The 13996-nt window shown below is 43.2% G+C and overlaps 1 protein-coding gene across 2 annotated transcripts in view; it reads right to left on the reverse strand.

The window, feature by feature from the left end:
• TYRO3 (TYRO3 protein tyrosine kinase) overlaps positions 1-13996 on the reverse strand; it is a 41526-nt gene that overhangs the window by 7813 nt on the left and 19717 nt on the right. For both annotated transcript variants that reach the window (XM_064424622.1, XM_064424623.1), the window contains 10 exons: positions 13528-13705; positions 12933-13075; positions 11503-11647; positions 7216-7345; positions 6283-6383; positions 5249-5344; positions 3455-3535; positions 1720-1812; positions 863-984; positions 485-594 (listed from right to left, as the gene is read on the reverse strand). In XM_064424622.1, coding sequence (XP_064280692.1) covers positions 485-594; positions 863-984; positions 1720-1812; positions 3455-3535; positions 5249-5344; positions 6283-6383; positions 7216-7345; positions 11503-11647; positions 12933-13075; positions 13528-13705 — 1199 coding nt within the window. The remainder of the gene's footprint in view (positions 1-484; positions 595-862; positions 985-1719; positions 1813-3454; positions 3536-5248; positions 5345-6282; positions 6384-7215; positions 7346-11502; positions 11648-12932; positions 13076-13527; positions 13706-13996) is intronic.

A 13996-nucleotide genomic window follows, 5' to 3' on the forward strand; every position in this document is an offset into this window, starting at 1 on the left:
AAGGAAACTACAATTCTTATATTGTGATAATCAAGTCCTCAAAATAGATACTAGAAATACATACTTCATAATACAATGAAAGTTCTTTTCTCCTAACACAACCAAACCCACTCCCTCCTGCTGGTTACTTTATATTGTGGAACAAATAGCCTATGCTGACACACAACCACTGCAGTGGCTAATTACAAACACATATTGTAATCAACTCTGTGAAACTCTATCTGCAAACCAATGGTAGAAAAGTTCATTATAAAAAGGGTCTGTTTGAAAGATCAGTGGGACTTTAGGAGCTGCTCCCTGCTCCCAGCAGCACCACCACACACCCCACTGCAATGACCATGACTCCCCTGTGTCTAATGTCACTTAATGCAAGGATCAGCATTCTTAGACAGGACCCCTCACACTTCTGTCATGCAAAGGGTTGTTCATCCCTCCCTCACCCACTCTGGTCTTTCTTTTCTCTAAAAACTCATGAATCACTTACATGCAGTTCCGAGCTGCAAGGTCCCTGTGTATGAAATTTTTTGAGCTCAAGTACTCCATCCCGCTGGCAATGTCAATCATGAACTTGAGCAGTGTCTGAACAGGCAAGTTCTGTAAGAAATAACAGTTTAGCTTCTATTCCCAGAGGCTTTCAAGTACATATGACAAAACTGCAAGGTTTGCTGCCACTTTACAGAGCAGGGATGGGGAATACAGGGAGAGGATGGGATGGAATGGAGGAGCTGGTCCCCAGCATGCATGGAATGAAATACTTTAAGACCTGCCAGTGTCTTTGGGAGACCAATCCTGAACTGCTCCAAATACATTCTCTGAAAATCCCTAACCTCCCAGAAGGAATTCTACAATAAGACAGACTTACAAATGGGTTTTCTCCAATCCTTGACATCAGCAGAAAAGCATGGAGGTCTCCATGCTTCATGAAGGGCAGGATCACCATGGGAATTGGGAGACGGCCCTTGGGACGGCTTCGTAGACTGACTCCTGGTGGGGACACACAGAGAAAAGGGGTGTTAGCAAACAGATTATTCCCAGGAGGAGTCCTACAGGTTGCTGCACCTTCCTCTTACAGATCTGGAGGAAAATGTGCAGTTTTGGTAGGTAGATTTCATGCTCCAAGCTTCTATGACTTTATGCCAGGTGGTAAGATGCCTCTAACCCTGTTTGCTTCAGAGGCTGTACTTAGAGCCTCGTGCCTCTCAGCTCTTCTTGCAGGACCAACTATAAATGCTTCTAGGATCACTCCAGACTAGACAGCCCCAACCCCAGGCTTTGCAGAGCAATCTCCCCATTCTGGAAAATACCTGCTTTCCAAAGTGTCCACCCACAAATGTCTTGCTTCTTACTCAGTATTTTGGAAAGGCACAATCTTCCTCCTATTTATAGCCTACCTGCCCACCTGTTCACACTTCACAGCAGTTCAGACACGTCTCAGCCAGCCAAAGCCTCTCTGGTGCATTTGCAGGAACCAAAGAACCAACTTAAATAGGAGATGGCTGTTCCTGATGTGTGAGGGCAGGTGTGGGGAGCATTACACACACTCCAACGCCCTGGGGCCCAGGAAGGAGCAGTGCTGACCTGTGCAGGACTCCAGGCAGCACAGAGGAGGCTGCACCAGCACTGCTGGGGAGAGTGAGGCTGTGTGGGATGGTGCAGGAACAGGAGGTGATCCTGAGGAACAGGAGGTGCTCTGTGGCACGACCAGCAGCACTGTCTTACCGATCAGTTTGGTGACGTGAGGGTGGTCAAACTCCTTCATGCAGGCAGCCTCCCGCAGGAACTCCTCAATGTCAGTTGAGGTGAAGATGTCCGCTGCAAAAAGGGACTGTAAGTTTTCTTTCTTTGTAGAAGGCTCCAAGGGGCTTTACAAATTATGATTGTCAAAAGCTTGTTCTTTGTGGCACAGCACATCTTCTCAGACCTACAGCTAGATAAGCCATTTTACAACAAAGCAGAGCCTGACGCTCTCCTGGGATGGGCAGCAGTAAGCACATGTCAGGGACATCTGCTAAACTGGTTCTTGGCAGAGTAAAGAACCACTGGTTAGCAGCTCTTTTCTGAGTAAGAACTTTCCTTGGAAGCTGTGCAAACCATGTGGGGGTTAAAGATGTAAGAATTAATTAGGTAAAAGAACCTAAGTTACAAATGTCAGGGAGAGGAGATGTCATGCAAATGAAAGAAAATGCTGAGTCTGAGGAGATGGCCCAGAGCCTGTGACTGGAACAAGAGTGCCCAATTCCTCTCTGACAAGGAAGCCATGAAAGATAAATGCTTTTATGTCTCCTAGCATGACTGAGTCTCATAAGGTGCTAGAACTAAGATTTCTTAAATAACCACACTACTGGACAGCTTGGACCAAATTCCGCAGTGATATATATCAGCAAAATTCTGGAATAAATTATTTCTCATTGCTATGACTCCAGATTTATGGAAATACATCAATATAATCAATAAGTATCCCAGTTGACTACTCCCACCACTGCTGCTGAATTTAGCAAGGGTCCTCCAGTCCTGCTGCAAGATCAGACTCAGACCTGTAGGGGAGTGTTCATATTATCTACTTTAGGCAAGTAATTTCAATATAATTCAGAAGACAAAAGGAGATTCCCTTTTTACAGTCAATGAAGGAAGGAAGGTGCCTCTGGAGGCTGACAGATTGTTCCTTAGTTAGATGCCTGAAGGGAGACATTCTGACTAAACAAAAGCTTGCAAGCTGATTTGAATTATTGTTGAAACTGGATAAAATGATACAAGTTACACTAGAATGGTACTAAGTGTATTTAGTACAAGCTGTTATTCTGTGACAGCAAACTGAGCTCCAGAGATAAGTGAGTTTGACTGCTTTCAGTCAGTCACAGTTAATTTTTGCCTTACAGGCAAAAGGGATCAAACAATGTAGGTTAACATATATAAACACAGATATATGCACATTTCTTTGATTTATACCTATCTCTTAATTGATTTTCTTGTTACAGACTTCTGCCTGTTAGTTGCCCTTGTTATGTACACTCACCAAATGGCAAATCAGAAGGGAGCTGGACCGCTCAGTCAAATGTGCTGACTGAAATGAGTTAGCTCGTCACTGCATTCAGCCCAGACACTCTTTTGTTTATTCCAGGCTATGTGCTTGCAGGAACACTGTTTTTCACTGCTAAATATTAGGGCAGAGCAGACCTGTCTGAACTGTCTGTGCTATGTGATGTAGTGGTTTTGGTTGCATTCACCACATGCTACATGCTGTAGAAGCAACTAGGGGGTATAGGTCCTTTCCTGAAGAGCTTGCACTACAAAAAGACTGAAAGGGATGGAGACAGCATGGGTAGAGTGGCTGAGTGGGAAGCTCAGAGAGAAATAAAGAGCACCAGGGGATATTTGCTGAGAATAGGACAGACAACATTTAATCTCTCCAAGCTCTCTTTTCTTGAGTAATTCAGGTAGCCCTGCTCCCACATACCTTTCAGCATCTTCACTGCCACTTTCTGGAAAGAGCCATCATCTAGCTTGAGTAGTGCCTCTCGAACTGACCCAAACTCTCCTGTAAAATTATCAGAGTAGACAGTGAGGGAACAGCTTCTTGCAAAGAAAGTATGATTCACAGCAGGTTCACTTCAGGGGTCACTGGCAAAGAAGCAAAGAAGCTGAGTACCCATAAGAAATACTCAGTTTTTCATTCTGCAGTTCCAGACAGCAGCTTTCAGCACATGTGTGTCTAGAAAAGATATCACTACCAGTAGACAGAGCTCACTGTGCTGGCAGTCCAGAAGGCAAAGGAAAATGAGAAGGGGGAAAAAGCAATTCCTGATCAGACAGATGATGCAGAGACAGAGTTTAAGCTGGGCAGACGTTTCTGGGGAAGCCATATCATATGGGAGGAATCTGAGTGAGGTCCTGCTCAGAGAGGAGGCTCTTTGCTGGAGCAGCAAGTGGATGGTTTGGCTGAGGAAGCTCTTAGTATTGACAGCCACCAGTGATAGTGATAGTGCCAGGGCTCAACCATTTGAGACACAATCTGCCTTATCTCTCAAAACTCAGAGAATTCTATGAATCATAGCTGACCAGAGAAAACAGTATCTGCTTGTGAGTGAATGATATGTTGATTCACAGAAGGCAGCACTTTGCCCTGGTGTGTTCTCTAAGTGAGTTAAGGGGAAATGCAACAGGCCAAAACATCTTTCAAATATTTAGTCTAAAGAGGCTTTGTATCACAGCCTAACAGCCTCTTTGCATTAGATCTGGCTCTAGATCTGCTCTCCCTAATTTTTTAACTGCTTATCCCACCCACAATGCATTAGTATGAGGAACTCTGATACTGAAAAGAAGGAAGCAAAATATGGCACTCAGGACACCTACCCCAGAAGCATTATCTTCTCACTGGCTTTTCACCAGTGTTCTTCACTACTCTATGGCATGTGCTTACTTCACAAAAACCATGAGCAGTGCATCTGACGACAAATCAGGAAAATGGGAAGGAACAAAGGTATTTTGTGCTGCTCCCATACCATGGAGCTGTTGCTCAGCTGTAGAGTCCGCAGAGCCCAAGATAATGCTGTTATGTCATCTTATAACATGTAACCTGGGCTTGTGGCAGTGGGGCTGACAACACAGACCAGGTCCTGCCAGCTGGCATCCCCACACCAAAGCTATGCCCTGCAGCCAATTTCAGTTTACCTGTCATGGGAGCAGCCCAAAAGAGTTGAAGTAGGATCTCAGAAACTGGCCAGGAGCTAACACTCATAAACAGATGACACAGCTGTTTAATAACTTAGCATTGTTAAGCCCTCTGAGACCACTTCTGCAGGAAGGTCATCTTCCTGCTCTGAAAGAAACACATTTGTTCTAGGAGGGATGGAGTGGAAGAATGCTCCCTGTGGGAAAGGGTCAAAAAAACCTGAAATAAAACTGTCTTATAAAGAAAAAGGAAAAGGTAACATTTAATTGAATATTCCTTTGTTTAAATATCTGCAAGAAATTCACACTCCAGTGAATTAACACTGCTTTGGAAAGCTGATCATAGGCTGCAGTTCATGACTGTGTGGAGCCATATTATAGGAATGGCTTAGCCAATATCCTCTTAGTTATGCTAAACCCCTGAAATGTTTTATCCCAGCGGAAGGGATAGTTCCATTTAAATTTCCATCTACAAGCTGGAGAGAAAACAGGCTGCCTGTAATTACTTCTTCCTACTTAACAGTTAAAATAACACAAGTGGGATTTTCAATGTAAAGCCTTGTTCAGTTTTGGTTCTTACCCTTGCCCAACATTCTTCCCAAGGTGAACTGCTGTTCCTGGATTAAGACATCTTTTAGTTTTGTCTTCAACTCATCACTGATCCCTACACTCTCCACTGGGGAAAAAAAAAGAAAAAAACAACAACAAAACAAATGAAGCATCAAATAAGGAATATTTAAATATTCTGTCACAACATCAATAGTCATCTGTTCTAATCTCCATCTCCAATCTGTAAGCAGGAAAACCTTAAAAGGGCAGAATTCCCTTCCATGTCCTCTAGCCTCACCACAGACAACAGCCAGTAACTTTCAACCATAGAAAATGTACTTACAGTACTTAAAGGGAGAGGGTGTGATAATACCACCCTTAAACACACCAAGGACAACAGGAATATAGAAACAATGTAAAGAATGCTGAGAAGACAAAATCCAATCCGAAGGGCCACTGACAGACACTGGTTCATGCAGCTTAATTTAAGCTGATGGAGCTGCACCATTTTAATGACTGACTGGAGCACCATCCTACCCCAGCTATGCAGTGCTGCCACAGAGAGCCGTTCACTTCCTGAACCAGGAGACAGAAATGGATCACCTTAATGGATCATCTGACCATTCCTGGGACTCAATCTCCTCTTTGATAAGTTACTAATTCCTGGCTTTCCAAGACTGAGTAATTGGTTCATGCTTGTTGCACAGCTCAGCATAGTGAGTTTAAGAAGTCCTGTTAATATTGTTCAGCCATATTTATCTCACCACTGGATTATACTCCAGTCAAAGGAGTCCTTGTAGAGTGAAACTGGGGCAAGGGAGTGGTGAATTTATGTCTTGCATTAATCTACATAATGACTGTAGCTGTAATTAGCAAGGGCTATGTAATTGGTACGGAAACAGCCATTCTGGCCTTTCACCTCTGCAATTCACAGTGTCTAAGCCTCATTGTAAATTAATCCCATGTTTTTGATCAAGGAACATCAGTTTCAGTGAAAACAGAGAGAGCACTGTAAATGCATGAACACAGCTTCCCAGGCCAAATCACTCAGGTCATTTTACTTACGTGTTGCTTCAATGAGCTCTGGGCCCTCCCTGTTGAAAGATCTGGCAGCTCTGAAATGGACTGCTGGATCCCCTCTGCCAACCACACTGCCAAAGGCATGGCTAGAAGGCAGAAAAGACACACAGGACCATGATTACATGGGCCATTCATTTCTAAAAGGGTGTGTTGAACAGTGTGGATGATTTCTCACTCCTTGCCATATAAATTCTGCAGACCGTTTTGTTGAAGAGGGTGTATCTAGAGAGCAGGAACAATGGGTTTATGCTGCTTTGCTGATGTACCTACAGCCTTCCAAAACAGGGGACTCACTCCTCCCAAGTGCCCAGGAGAAGCTGCAAACTGGGGCAGGTTGCAGGAGTCATAGGAAAAGAGATGTTACTGTGACAAGGAGGTCTGGGAGACTGGAAAGAGAGAGAACCTTGTCTGCAATAGGGAACACACCACAGCCAAGTGTCAGAGGTGATGGAAAGGAAACTTTACTGGGGATCCAGAGGGTTCTGGGCAGTCAGGAAGTTACAATCAGCTGATAGACTGAAAATCAGCATGGGATAAGGGCTTAGACCATAAGAATACAGACATTTCATATATGGATCTTTTCTCTTTGAATCTCTTAAGCAGCAGTGCTAAGAATTACCTTGATGGAGTTTATATTTATGAAGTCTCATAAGGCCTTGCTATTAACATAACGTTTTTTCTACTGTATTTTTGGTGCTGTCATTTTGAAGAAAAGGCAGGCACCCCAAAACTATGGAAAAAACCCAGTAAGAACAAACCCCCCCAAAAAATCCCAACAAAACAACAACCAATACAGTTACCCAAAGAAATTGCCAAAAGTACTCCATCCATGCTTTCTTGAAAAATGATTGAGTCAGAAACCACAACAGAAGAGAAAGCAGAGATCTTTCTAACCAGCACAAGGAGAAACTCCCTTACCCAAACCGAGTTTCCTTTCTTCTTTTTCGAAGGAGAATAAGAGCCAGGGCAACAGCTGTGACCAGAGCTGTGAGAATGCCCAATGCCACAGGAACCCAGGAGGTCCCATAAGGAGGTTGTCTCTGGCCACCTAGGTGATGGAGAAAACACGAGTCAGGAAACAGAAGACTGCTAATGTTAAACAGACCAATTTCTCCTTTAGTTTTTAAATGGGAAAGGCATGATGCTGGACCTGGTGGATCTCTGTATACTGGAATTTGGCATAAACAGGTACTCAGCCAATCATCAGGAAATCATCTAACTCTTTCTCACAGCAAAGGTAGAGCAGAAGCATCTAGTTGTCAGAAACTATTGGTTTTGAGCCTCAAGAATGTAACAGGTGCTGCACCAGATTATATTATTTCACATGAGCTCATGAGCTGGGGTACTTCAAAATGGAGCCTCAGGACAAGAATGTTCCTCAGTATGATCTTTATGTGTGTGGGTTTCACCCTTTCCTGTTTGAGACAGACCAGAACCTTGACCAGGTTGCACAGCACTACCTGAATGTCAGCCAGGCAACATTTTGAAAGACAACAGAGAAGGACAATTGCCTCATGGCAATATGGTTTAAAATATTTACATTTTTCCTCTAACCCTTCCCACAAAGAGAAGCACCCTGAGGGACTTGGCATTAGCTGTAACTCTACAATATTGTCTGGTTGGTTGCAACTTCTCAATGTCTCTCCCCAAAGAAAAGAATATTTGCTCCCAGAATATGTATACTTTTGACTACAAAAGGTCTACAGAAGAAATGGAGACGCTGCCAAGCTGAGCAAGCTGCTGGGCAAGGAAGATAAGCAATACAGTTCTGAATAAAAAGAATATTATGTATGCCTGGCAAAAAATGATAAATTAATCCAACTCCCTGAGAGACTTCTTCTCCAAATACAATTACTAAAGATTAAATGTGAATTTGAATGGGTTTATTAAAATCTAGGATAGCCCTCATATCTCCAAACTGTTTAAGAGCTAACAAGAAAAGGCACCAAATCCCTTAGCACCTCCTTCATCTTCATGCTCACTTGCTCACCCTCAGCAGATGACTGCCCTTTACCTGAAGGGAGGGAAGAATCATCTTTGATGATGTAAGTAATCCTGATATAAGTCATATCAGTATAAATAAATCTGTTCTTAAAAGAGATGTTAGGTTCATGGGCTGGAATTTGGATGGATCTCTGCACAGATGTGTATGAAAAATAGTCAGACAACCCTTGCTGGCAGAGTCCTGGAAGACAAGAGGCTTCTGAGGCTTGATTAACAGCTACATTGAGGAGCCTTATCATCCAGGTTTTTAAAGAAGTAGTATTAGTCTAATAAACAGGTAGAGCTTGAGGACACAGAATTGTGGACAAAGGAGGAAGCAGACGAGTACTTCTCCACTTGAAGCAAATTATCAGATCCTCAGTACTTACTTTCCAGCATCTTATCTTCTTCAGTGACTCACATTTTCTTTTACCACCCAGAAGGCTTTACAGGCTCTGGGGCTTATGATACTCCCTCTTGCAGCAATTTCCAACCCAGCCTTCAAGGCTGTTTATGAGGAGGGAGAGATCAGAAACAGAAGCTGTCTTTCTCAAATAAAACAGAGGTAACTGCAACCCCCTCCACAATTCCCAAGCCAATCACTAGGTCTGATTCTGCCTAACAATCAGGGTAGAAACAGCTAACAACACTGATAAAAAAGGCCTCTCTGATAGTTAACAATAAGGCTTCCTTCTCCCTGTGGTGAGACAAACCTCTCTTGGCTTATTTTTCAAATCTCTGTCTGGTGAGAGAGCAGAGATTTAGGTTAACTTCAGGGGAGCCCCTCCAAAAGGAGCATGGATGAAAACAAAACAAAACTAAATTATTCTCCCTGTTTCTAAACTGCTGGGAATCAGAAGCCCATCTTAACAGTTTATAGCAAATGTGTCAGAAATATAAATGAATGTTGAAATTCACTCTTCTCCTGCTCTGCCCCACACACCCTTGCTTGGCACTCGTGTCACTGATCTTGAGAGGAGGCTGCAGCCCACAAGTTGCCTCTCATCTCTCAACACTCTCTCCCATCTCCTGCAACCCCTTTTTCAACCAGAATATGCCTCAAGACTGCACAAGGCAGAGAGAAGACAGTATTACTAGAAGAGTTTAGAAGAGTATTTAGGAGCCCTTGGATGATAAACCCTTTTATTTCACAGAAAGTTTATATCTCAAAAGTGTGTAAAGAACATAATGCAAGAGTCTTCTCCTGCCTACAATAGTGAAGATTACAGATAGGACACAGCTATTAAACCACTCTGTTCCTCACTCTGCAATGAAAAAAAGAGACTTCTTCTGAGAAAGTTTCTGAAAATATTAAAACAATCTTTGTTAATAGCACACCAGATCTCTGCATAAGTAGGGTGGAGCTCCCACTAGCTTTGCTGTGATGACAAATTCGACTTAAAGTTTATACGAGCTTAGTCATCCTTACTGCCGCACTGGGAGCTGGGCAGAAACCACCCCTGGCATTTCTCACATACAGCAACCAGTGCCAGTTTGCTATTTTAGGAAAGGACGCAACTTATGTTTTCTACCAGGCCTGAAACAAAACTGCAGTCTTTCTGCAGCTCTGCTGCTTAAGGCCTGTCAGTATTTCCACAGTGAACTTTTACTTCCAGCCTATTATGCTTGTGAAGAAATACATGTGCTTCCAGACAGCATTTGGCCAAAACAAGCACCACGCCTGATGCTACTTTTTTTGAAGTGGTTTGTAAATAAAAACAATCAAGCAACAACATATAGTACTTTCAGGATCATCCCATTCCAGCTCTCTGTAAAATGCAAACCCTAAACAGTCCCTGGGGCTTCTTGCCAGTGATGGCCGTTTTCCAAAGGGAATTCCTGGCTCTTTCAGATACTTTTGTCTGTATTTGGGTGCCACAGAGAATACCCCATCAAAAAGTAGGGGGAAAAAATGATGGTGCCAATGACCAACCTTAGTATGTTCAGCTCTGAACCTTCACACCCCTTCAATCTCTTTTAAATAATTTGAGGACTTTGATCCCACAGTGACTGTGTGCTCACATTCGACCTTCAGTGCTGACTTTGTCACAGGAACTGGGCTGCCAAAGCACCTGGGTAATGTGCATGCTAAAACCAGCATTAAATGCACTACTGCACGTAAGGATACAGTTCTCTGCTGGCTGCTCAGCCCATATCCCCACTTCCTGCTTGCTTGGGAACTCCTCTATAGAGTCCCCCTGCCATCCCTCACTGTAGAGAGATCAGGAGAGCTCAATGTCCATGTAATTCCTCAGAGAGAGGTGGAGTGGGAAGATAGCAGCAGCAGGTGGGTCAGCATCAGAAATTAGAGAATTAGTTGTGATTTAATTGGAGAACTAGAGATGAGTGTCCTGCCACGGCCACTTGGAAACAAAACCTCAGGAGACTGTGGCGTTTTTGTACGGTCACACCTCACTGACTGCTTATCACCAATCCTATTTTTATTTGGAAGTCCTCCTCTTAGTTATGTTACAGTTTCCTTCACAAGCAAGAGCATTTTCTCTTCTCCCTTCTACCCATCTCCCCATACAAAATCCTGCCCTGCTTCATAGCCTGCCTCCCATTCCCACTCACTGTGAAACACAAGCAGCAAGGAAATCACCCCAGGTGAGCCCAGCTGCCCTTCAGCACTAGGAGTGCTCTCCACATATGCATGTTCTTTGCTCCCAACAAACCCTTCCACGTGGTCCAGATTGCATGGTACAGCATCTGTACCATCATCTTCCTCTTCTACCAGTAGCTCAGCTTTTTCATGGAGACAGCTAAACTGGTTTAATATAAATACATTCAGTAAAACCATTATGAATGCCCATGTGGCCAGTTTAAATCAGGCTTCACTAAAACTAGTCAGAAATGGCATAAAATTAAATCAAAGAAGACAACCTATATTAGAGGAGTTTTCTGTCACATTTACTTGTGTAAATCAGTGTCAACCTTCATTTGCATATTTTCTATGTGTCTGCCCTTCTGCTCTGCACTAAGCACAGTAAAACCTCTACTGTGTCTAAGGAGACACAGTAGAGGCCAGAAGCTCTTTTGTTTATACCAGCTCTTTAAAGGTTATTGAATTTCTAGTCTCCTTGATGAAGTGTGCTGTTGTATAAGCCCACATGTCTCAGTAAGTAATAAGCAAAGAAATAAGAAAAAGACTCAGAAAAAACAGCTCTCCCAGTATCTCTGACTTCTTTCCCCAAGCGAAGGGAGAAGATAGTGGACACTTACCCATGACCTCCTGGGCTTCAAGCAGGAAGAGGTCACTCCAGGGCCCACACCCTGCAGAGTTCAGCACACACACCCTGATAATCAGGTCTTTGAGAGGATTCCACATGGTGAGATTGGCTTTTGTGTCCTGCACGATCATCTCCCCCTGAGTGCAAATAACAACAAACTGTGAGCTGTCTTGAAAGGCATCCAATGTAAAACTTCACCTTTAAACCAAAACAGTACCAAACATGTACTTCACTGGCACTATAACAAGGGCTGGGAATTGTGACTTCTGGGTCCTTATCTCAGTTTTGCCTGAGATTTGGGCTGTTGTCTTGGATTTCTCTCCCCAAAAATTGCTAGTAGTTTCCCAAGGCATAAGGGAGATAGAAGGTTTAATAATTTCTTCCTTTGAGGTCCTCCCATGCACGTTGCTATAGAAATAAGGCTTTCTTCTGCTATTAAAAGATATACCTCCTTCTTGTGGTTTACTGTAAAGCATCTGGTGGTTTTAATCCAAGGGAGGAATCTGTTTGTCTGTTTTAACTTGCTGACCAAATCCTGAATGGCTTCTGAATTTCAGCCCAAATTTTCACTTATGATAGCAAGGTCAACATATTTTCAGCAGTTTCACGGACCTTCTTCATACAGCAAAACCATGAATATTTGGCTGCCACTACTGACACAGAGTAAATTCAATGAGAACTCAAAATACCATCATTCAAAGTCAATGACGCTAACCTAGTGTGAAATGGGTCATACAAAATAGGAAATAATTCTTTTTTCCCTCTAGCTGTCTACTATTACAGGCTTGCTCTTCATTAATAAGCACTGGGTAAACACTTATTAGGAAGTTAGAAACCATAAGAAATGCTGTGAACTTCAAAGGCTGATAGATACCTGGGAAAGGTCCATGCCAAAGAACAAATGAAAGGCCTTCTACCCTGTCAGGGTCCTTTCAACTCCCTAAGTATTGTAAATAAAACTAAAGAATCCACAACCTTCTTTCTGTGATTTGCAGCACAACTCATTCACTTGTTAAATACACCTTTGCTGCTAGGATTTAGAAAACCAAGGCCCAGTCACAGGAGGCAGAAAGCCCACATCCTGTACTGTCTGAGCTGGACAGCCCAGAAAGAGGCAGAGAGAGACAAAGTGGATTCTCTCTATGCTGTCCTGCTTGTGCAAGCAATGGCAGAGAACTGGTCTGTCTGCAGATGAACATTCAAGTGAAGGAATTCTGAATATTCCAGGAAGGAAGAAATAGTCCTACATCTTGAAGTCAAATACTGAGGCATTCCCTAAAGTCAGAATACATCCATTTACACAAAAGCAGTGTCAGCAATCTAACCCCCTGGTATGGATGAGGGACCTTAATGCCTAGAAAATTTAGTACGAACCTTCTGTAATTCTGTGTTCAATGGCTCAGTACCTTCTCAATCTGTTACCTGAGTTACATTATCCTGCATCCATTCCAGTCTGTATCCCAGGACATTTTCTTTCAGCACATCTGGAGCCACACCTTCCCACTCCAAAATTAGATCAGGATCTCTTTGAATAACATGGATATTTTGAGGGGTGCTGTTTGGAGCTGAAAGCAGAGAACATAACACCATCACTTGTGCAGGAAAATAAGGCACTATCCACACTGAAAATGGCAGAGAATGGCAGTTCCTGAGATCATCCAGAAAAGAGATGGTGTGAGGGAAGAGAACAACTTCTGCAAACCCCCAGCAGTCTGCGTGTGGCTTCAAGTGGAGAAGACAGGTCAGCACCTCTCAAGATCCCACGAGTCTCACAGAGCTAATGGGACCAGCATGCAGAAGCCCCATGGCTGGGTAAACCCCTGTATCACACATCATTGCTACTAACCACATTTGGCTGTGTATCATTGTTTTGCTCTAGGAGACCCTCAGAGTGGATGAGCAATCTAACAGCAGAATGTTTCCCATACTGCAGAAGCAGCAAGGAGTTAATGACATTTATAATTGTCTCTTTTACAGGTTCAGAACTGCTGTCCTGTTCTTGTCTGCTGCTTCTTACCAAGCTCCAGGGTCTGGAAATAAACCCTGTCAGTGAAAGGGGAGCTGCCCATCTCATTGCTGCACTGCACACGGACGCTGTAGTTGGTGGAATGCTTCAGGCCTTGCACGGTGTAGGAGAAGGGTGGCACTGGGGTGACTTCAGTGGACACCTCCTGGCCATCTGGTGACTCAGCTACCTGTGCCAACAGTGAAACGAGATGACTGTTACCATAAGCAATATGACTAACATGTTCACATGGGTAAGAATTTAATTGTCACTTTAGGAATGTGTAAGAACAGATATAGCACCAGTGGTGCTTAAAATACTGAAATGGGAGTTGTCAAACTAAGAATCATGAAGTGACATCACTTGGGCAGCACAGAAATTTTCCACCATATAAAATTTGGTTCCATATTTTAAAACAGCTCCTTCCCAATGTTACAATTTCTACAGTAGATTATTATTCCTTTAAAGAAAACTAAATGTG

Source organism: Passer domesticus, chromosome 6, assembly GCF_036417665.1.
Source record: "Passer domesticus isolate bPasDom1 chromosome 6, bPasDom1.hap1, whole genome shotgun sequence".
NCBI lineage: Eukaryota > Metazoa > Chordata > Aves > Passeriformes > Passeridae > Passer > Passer domesticus.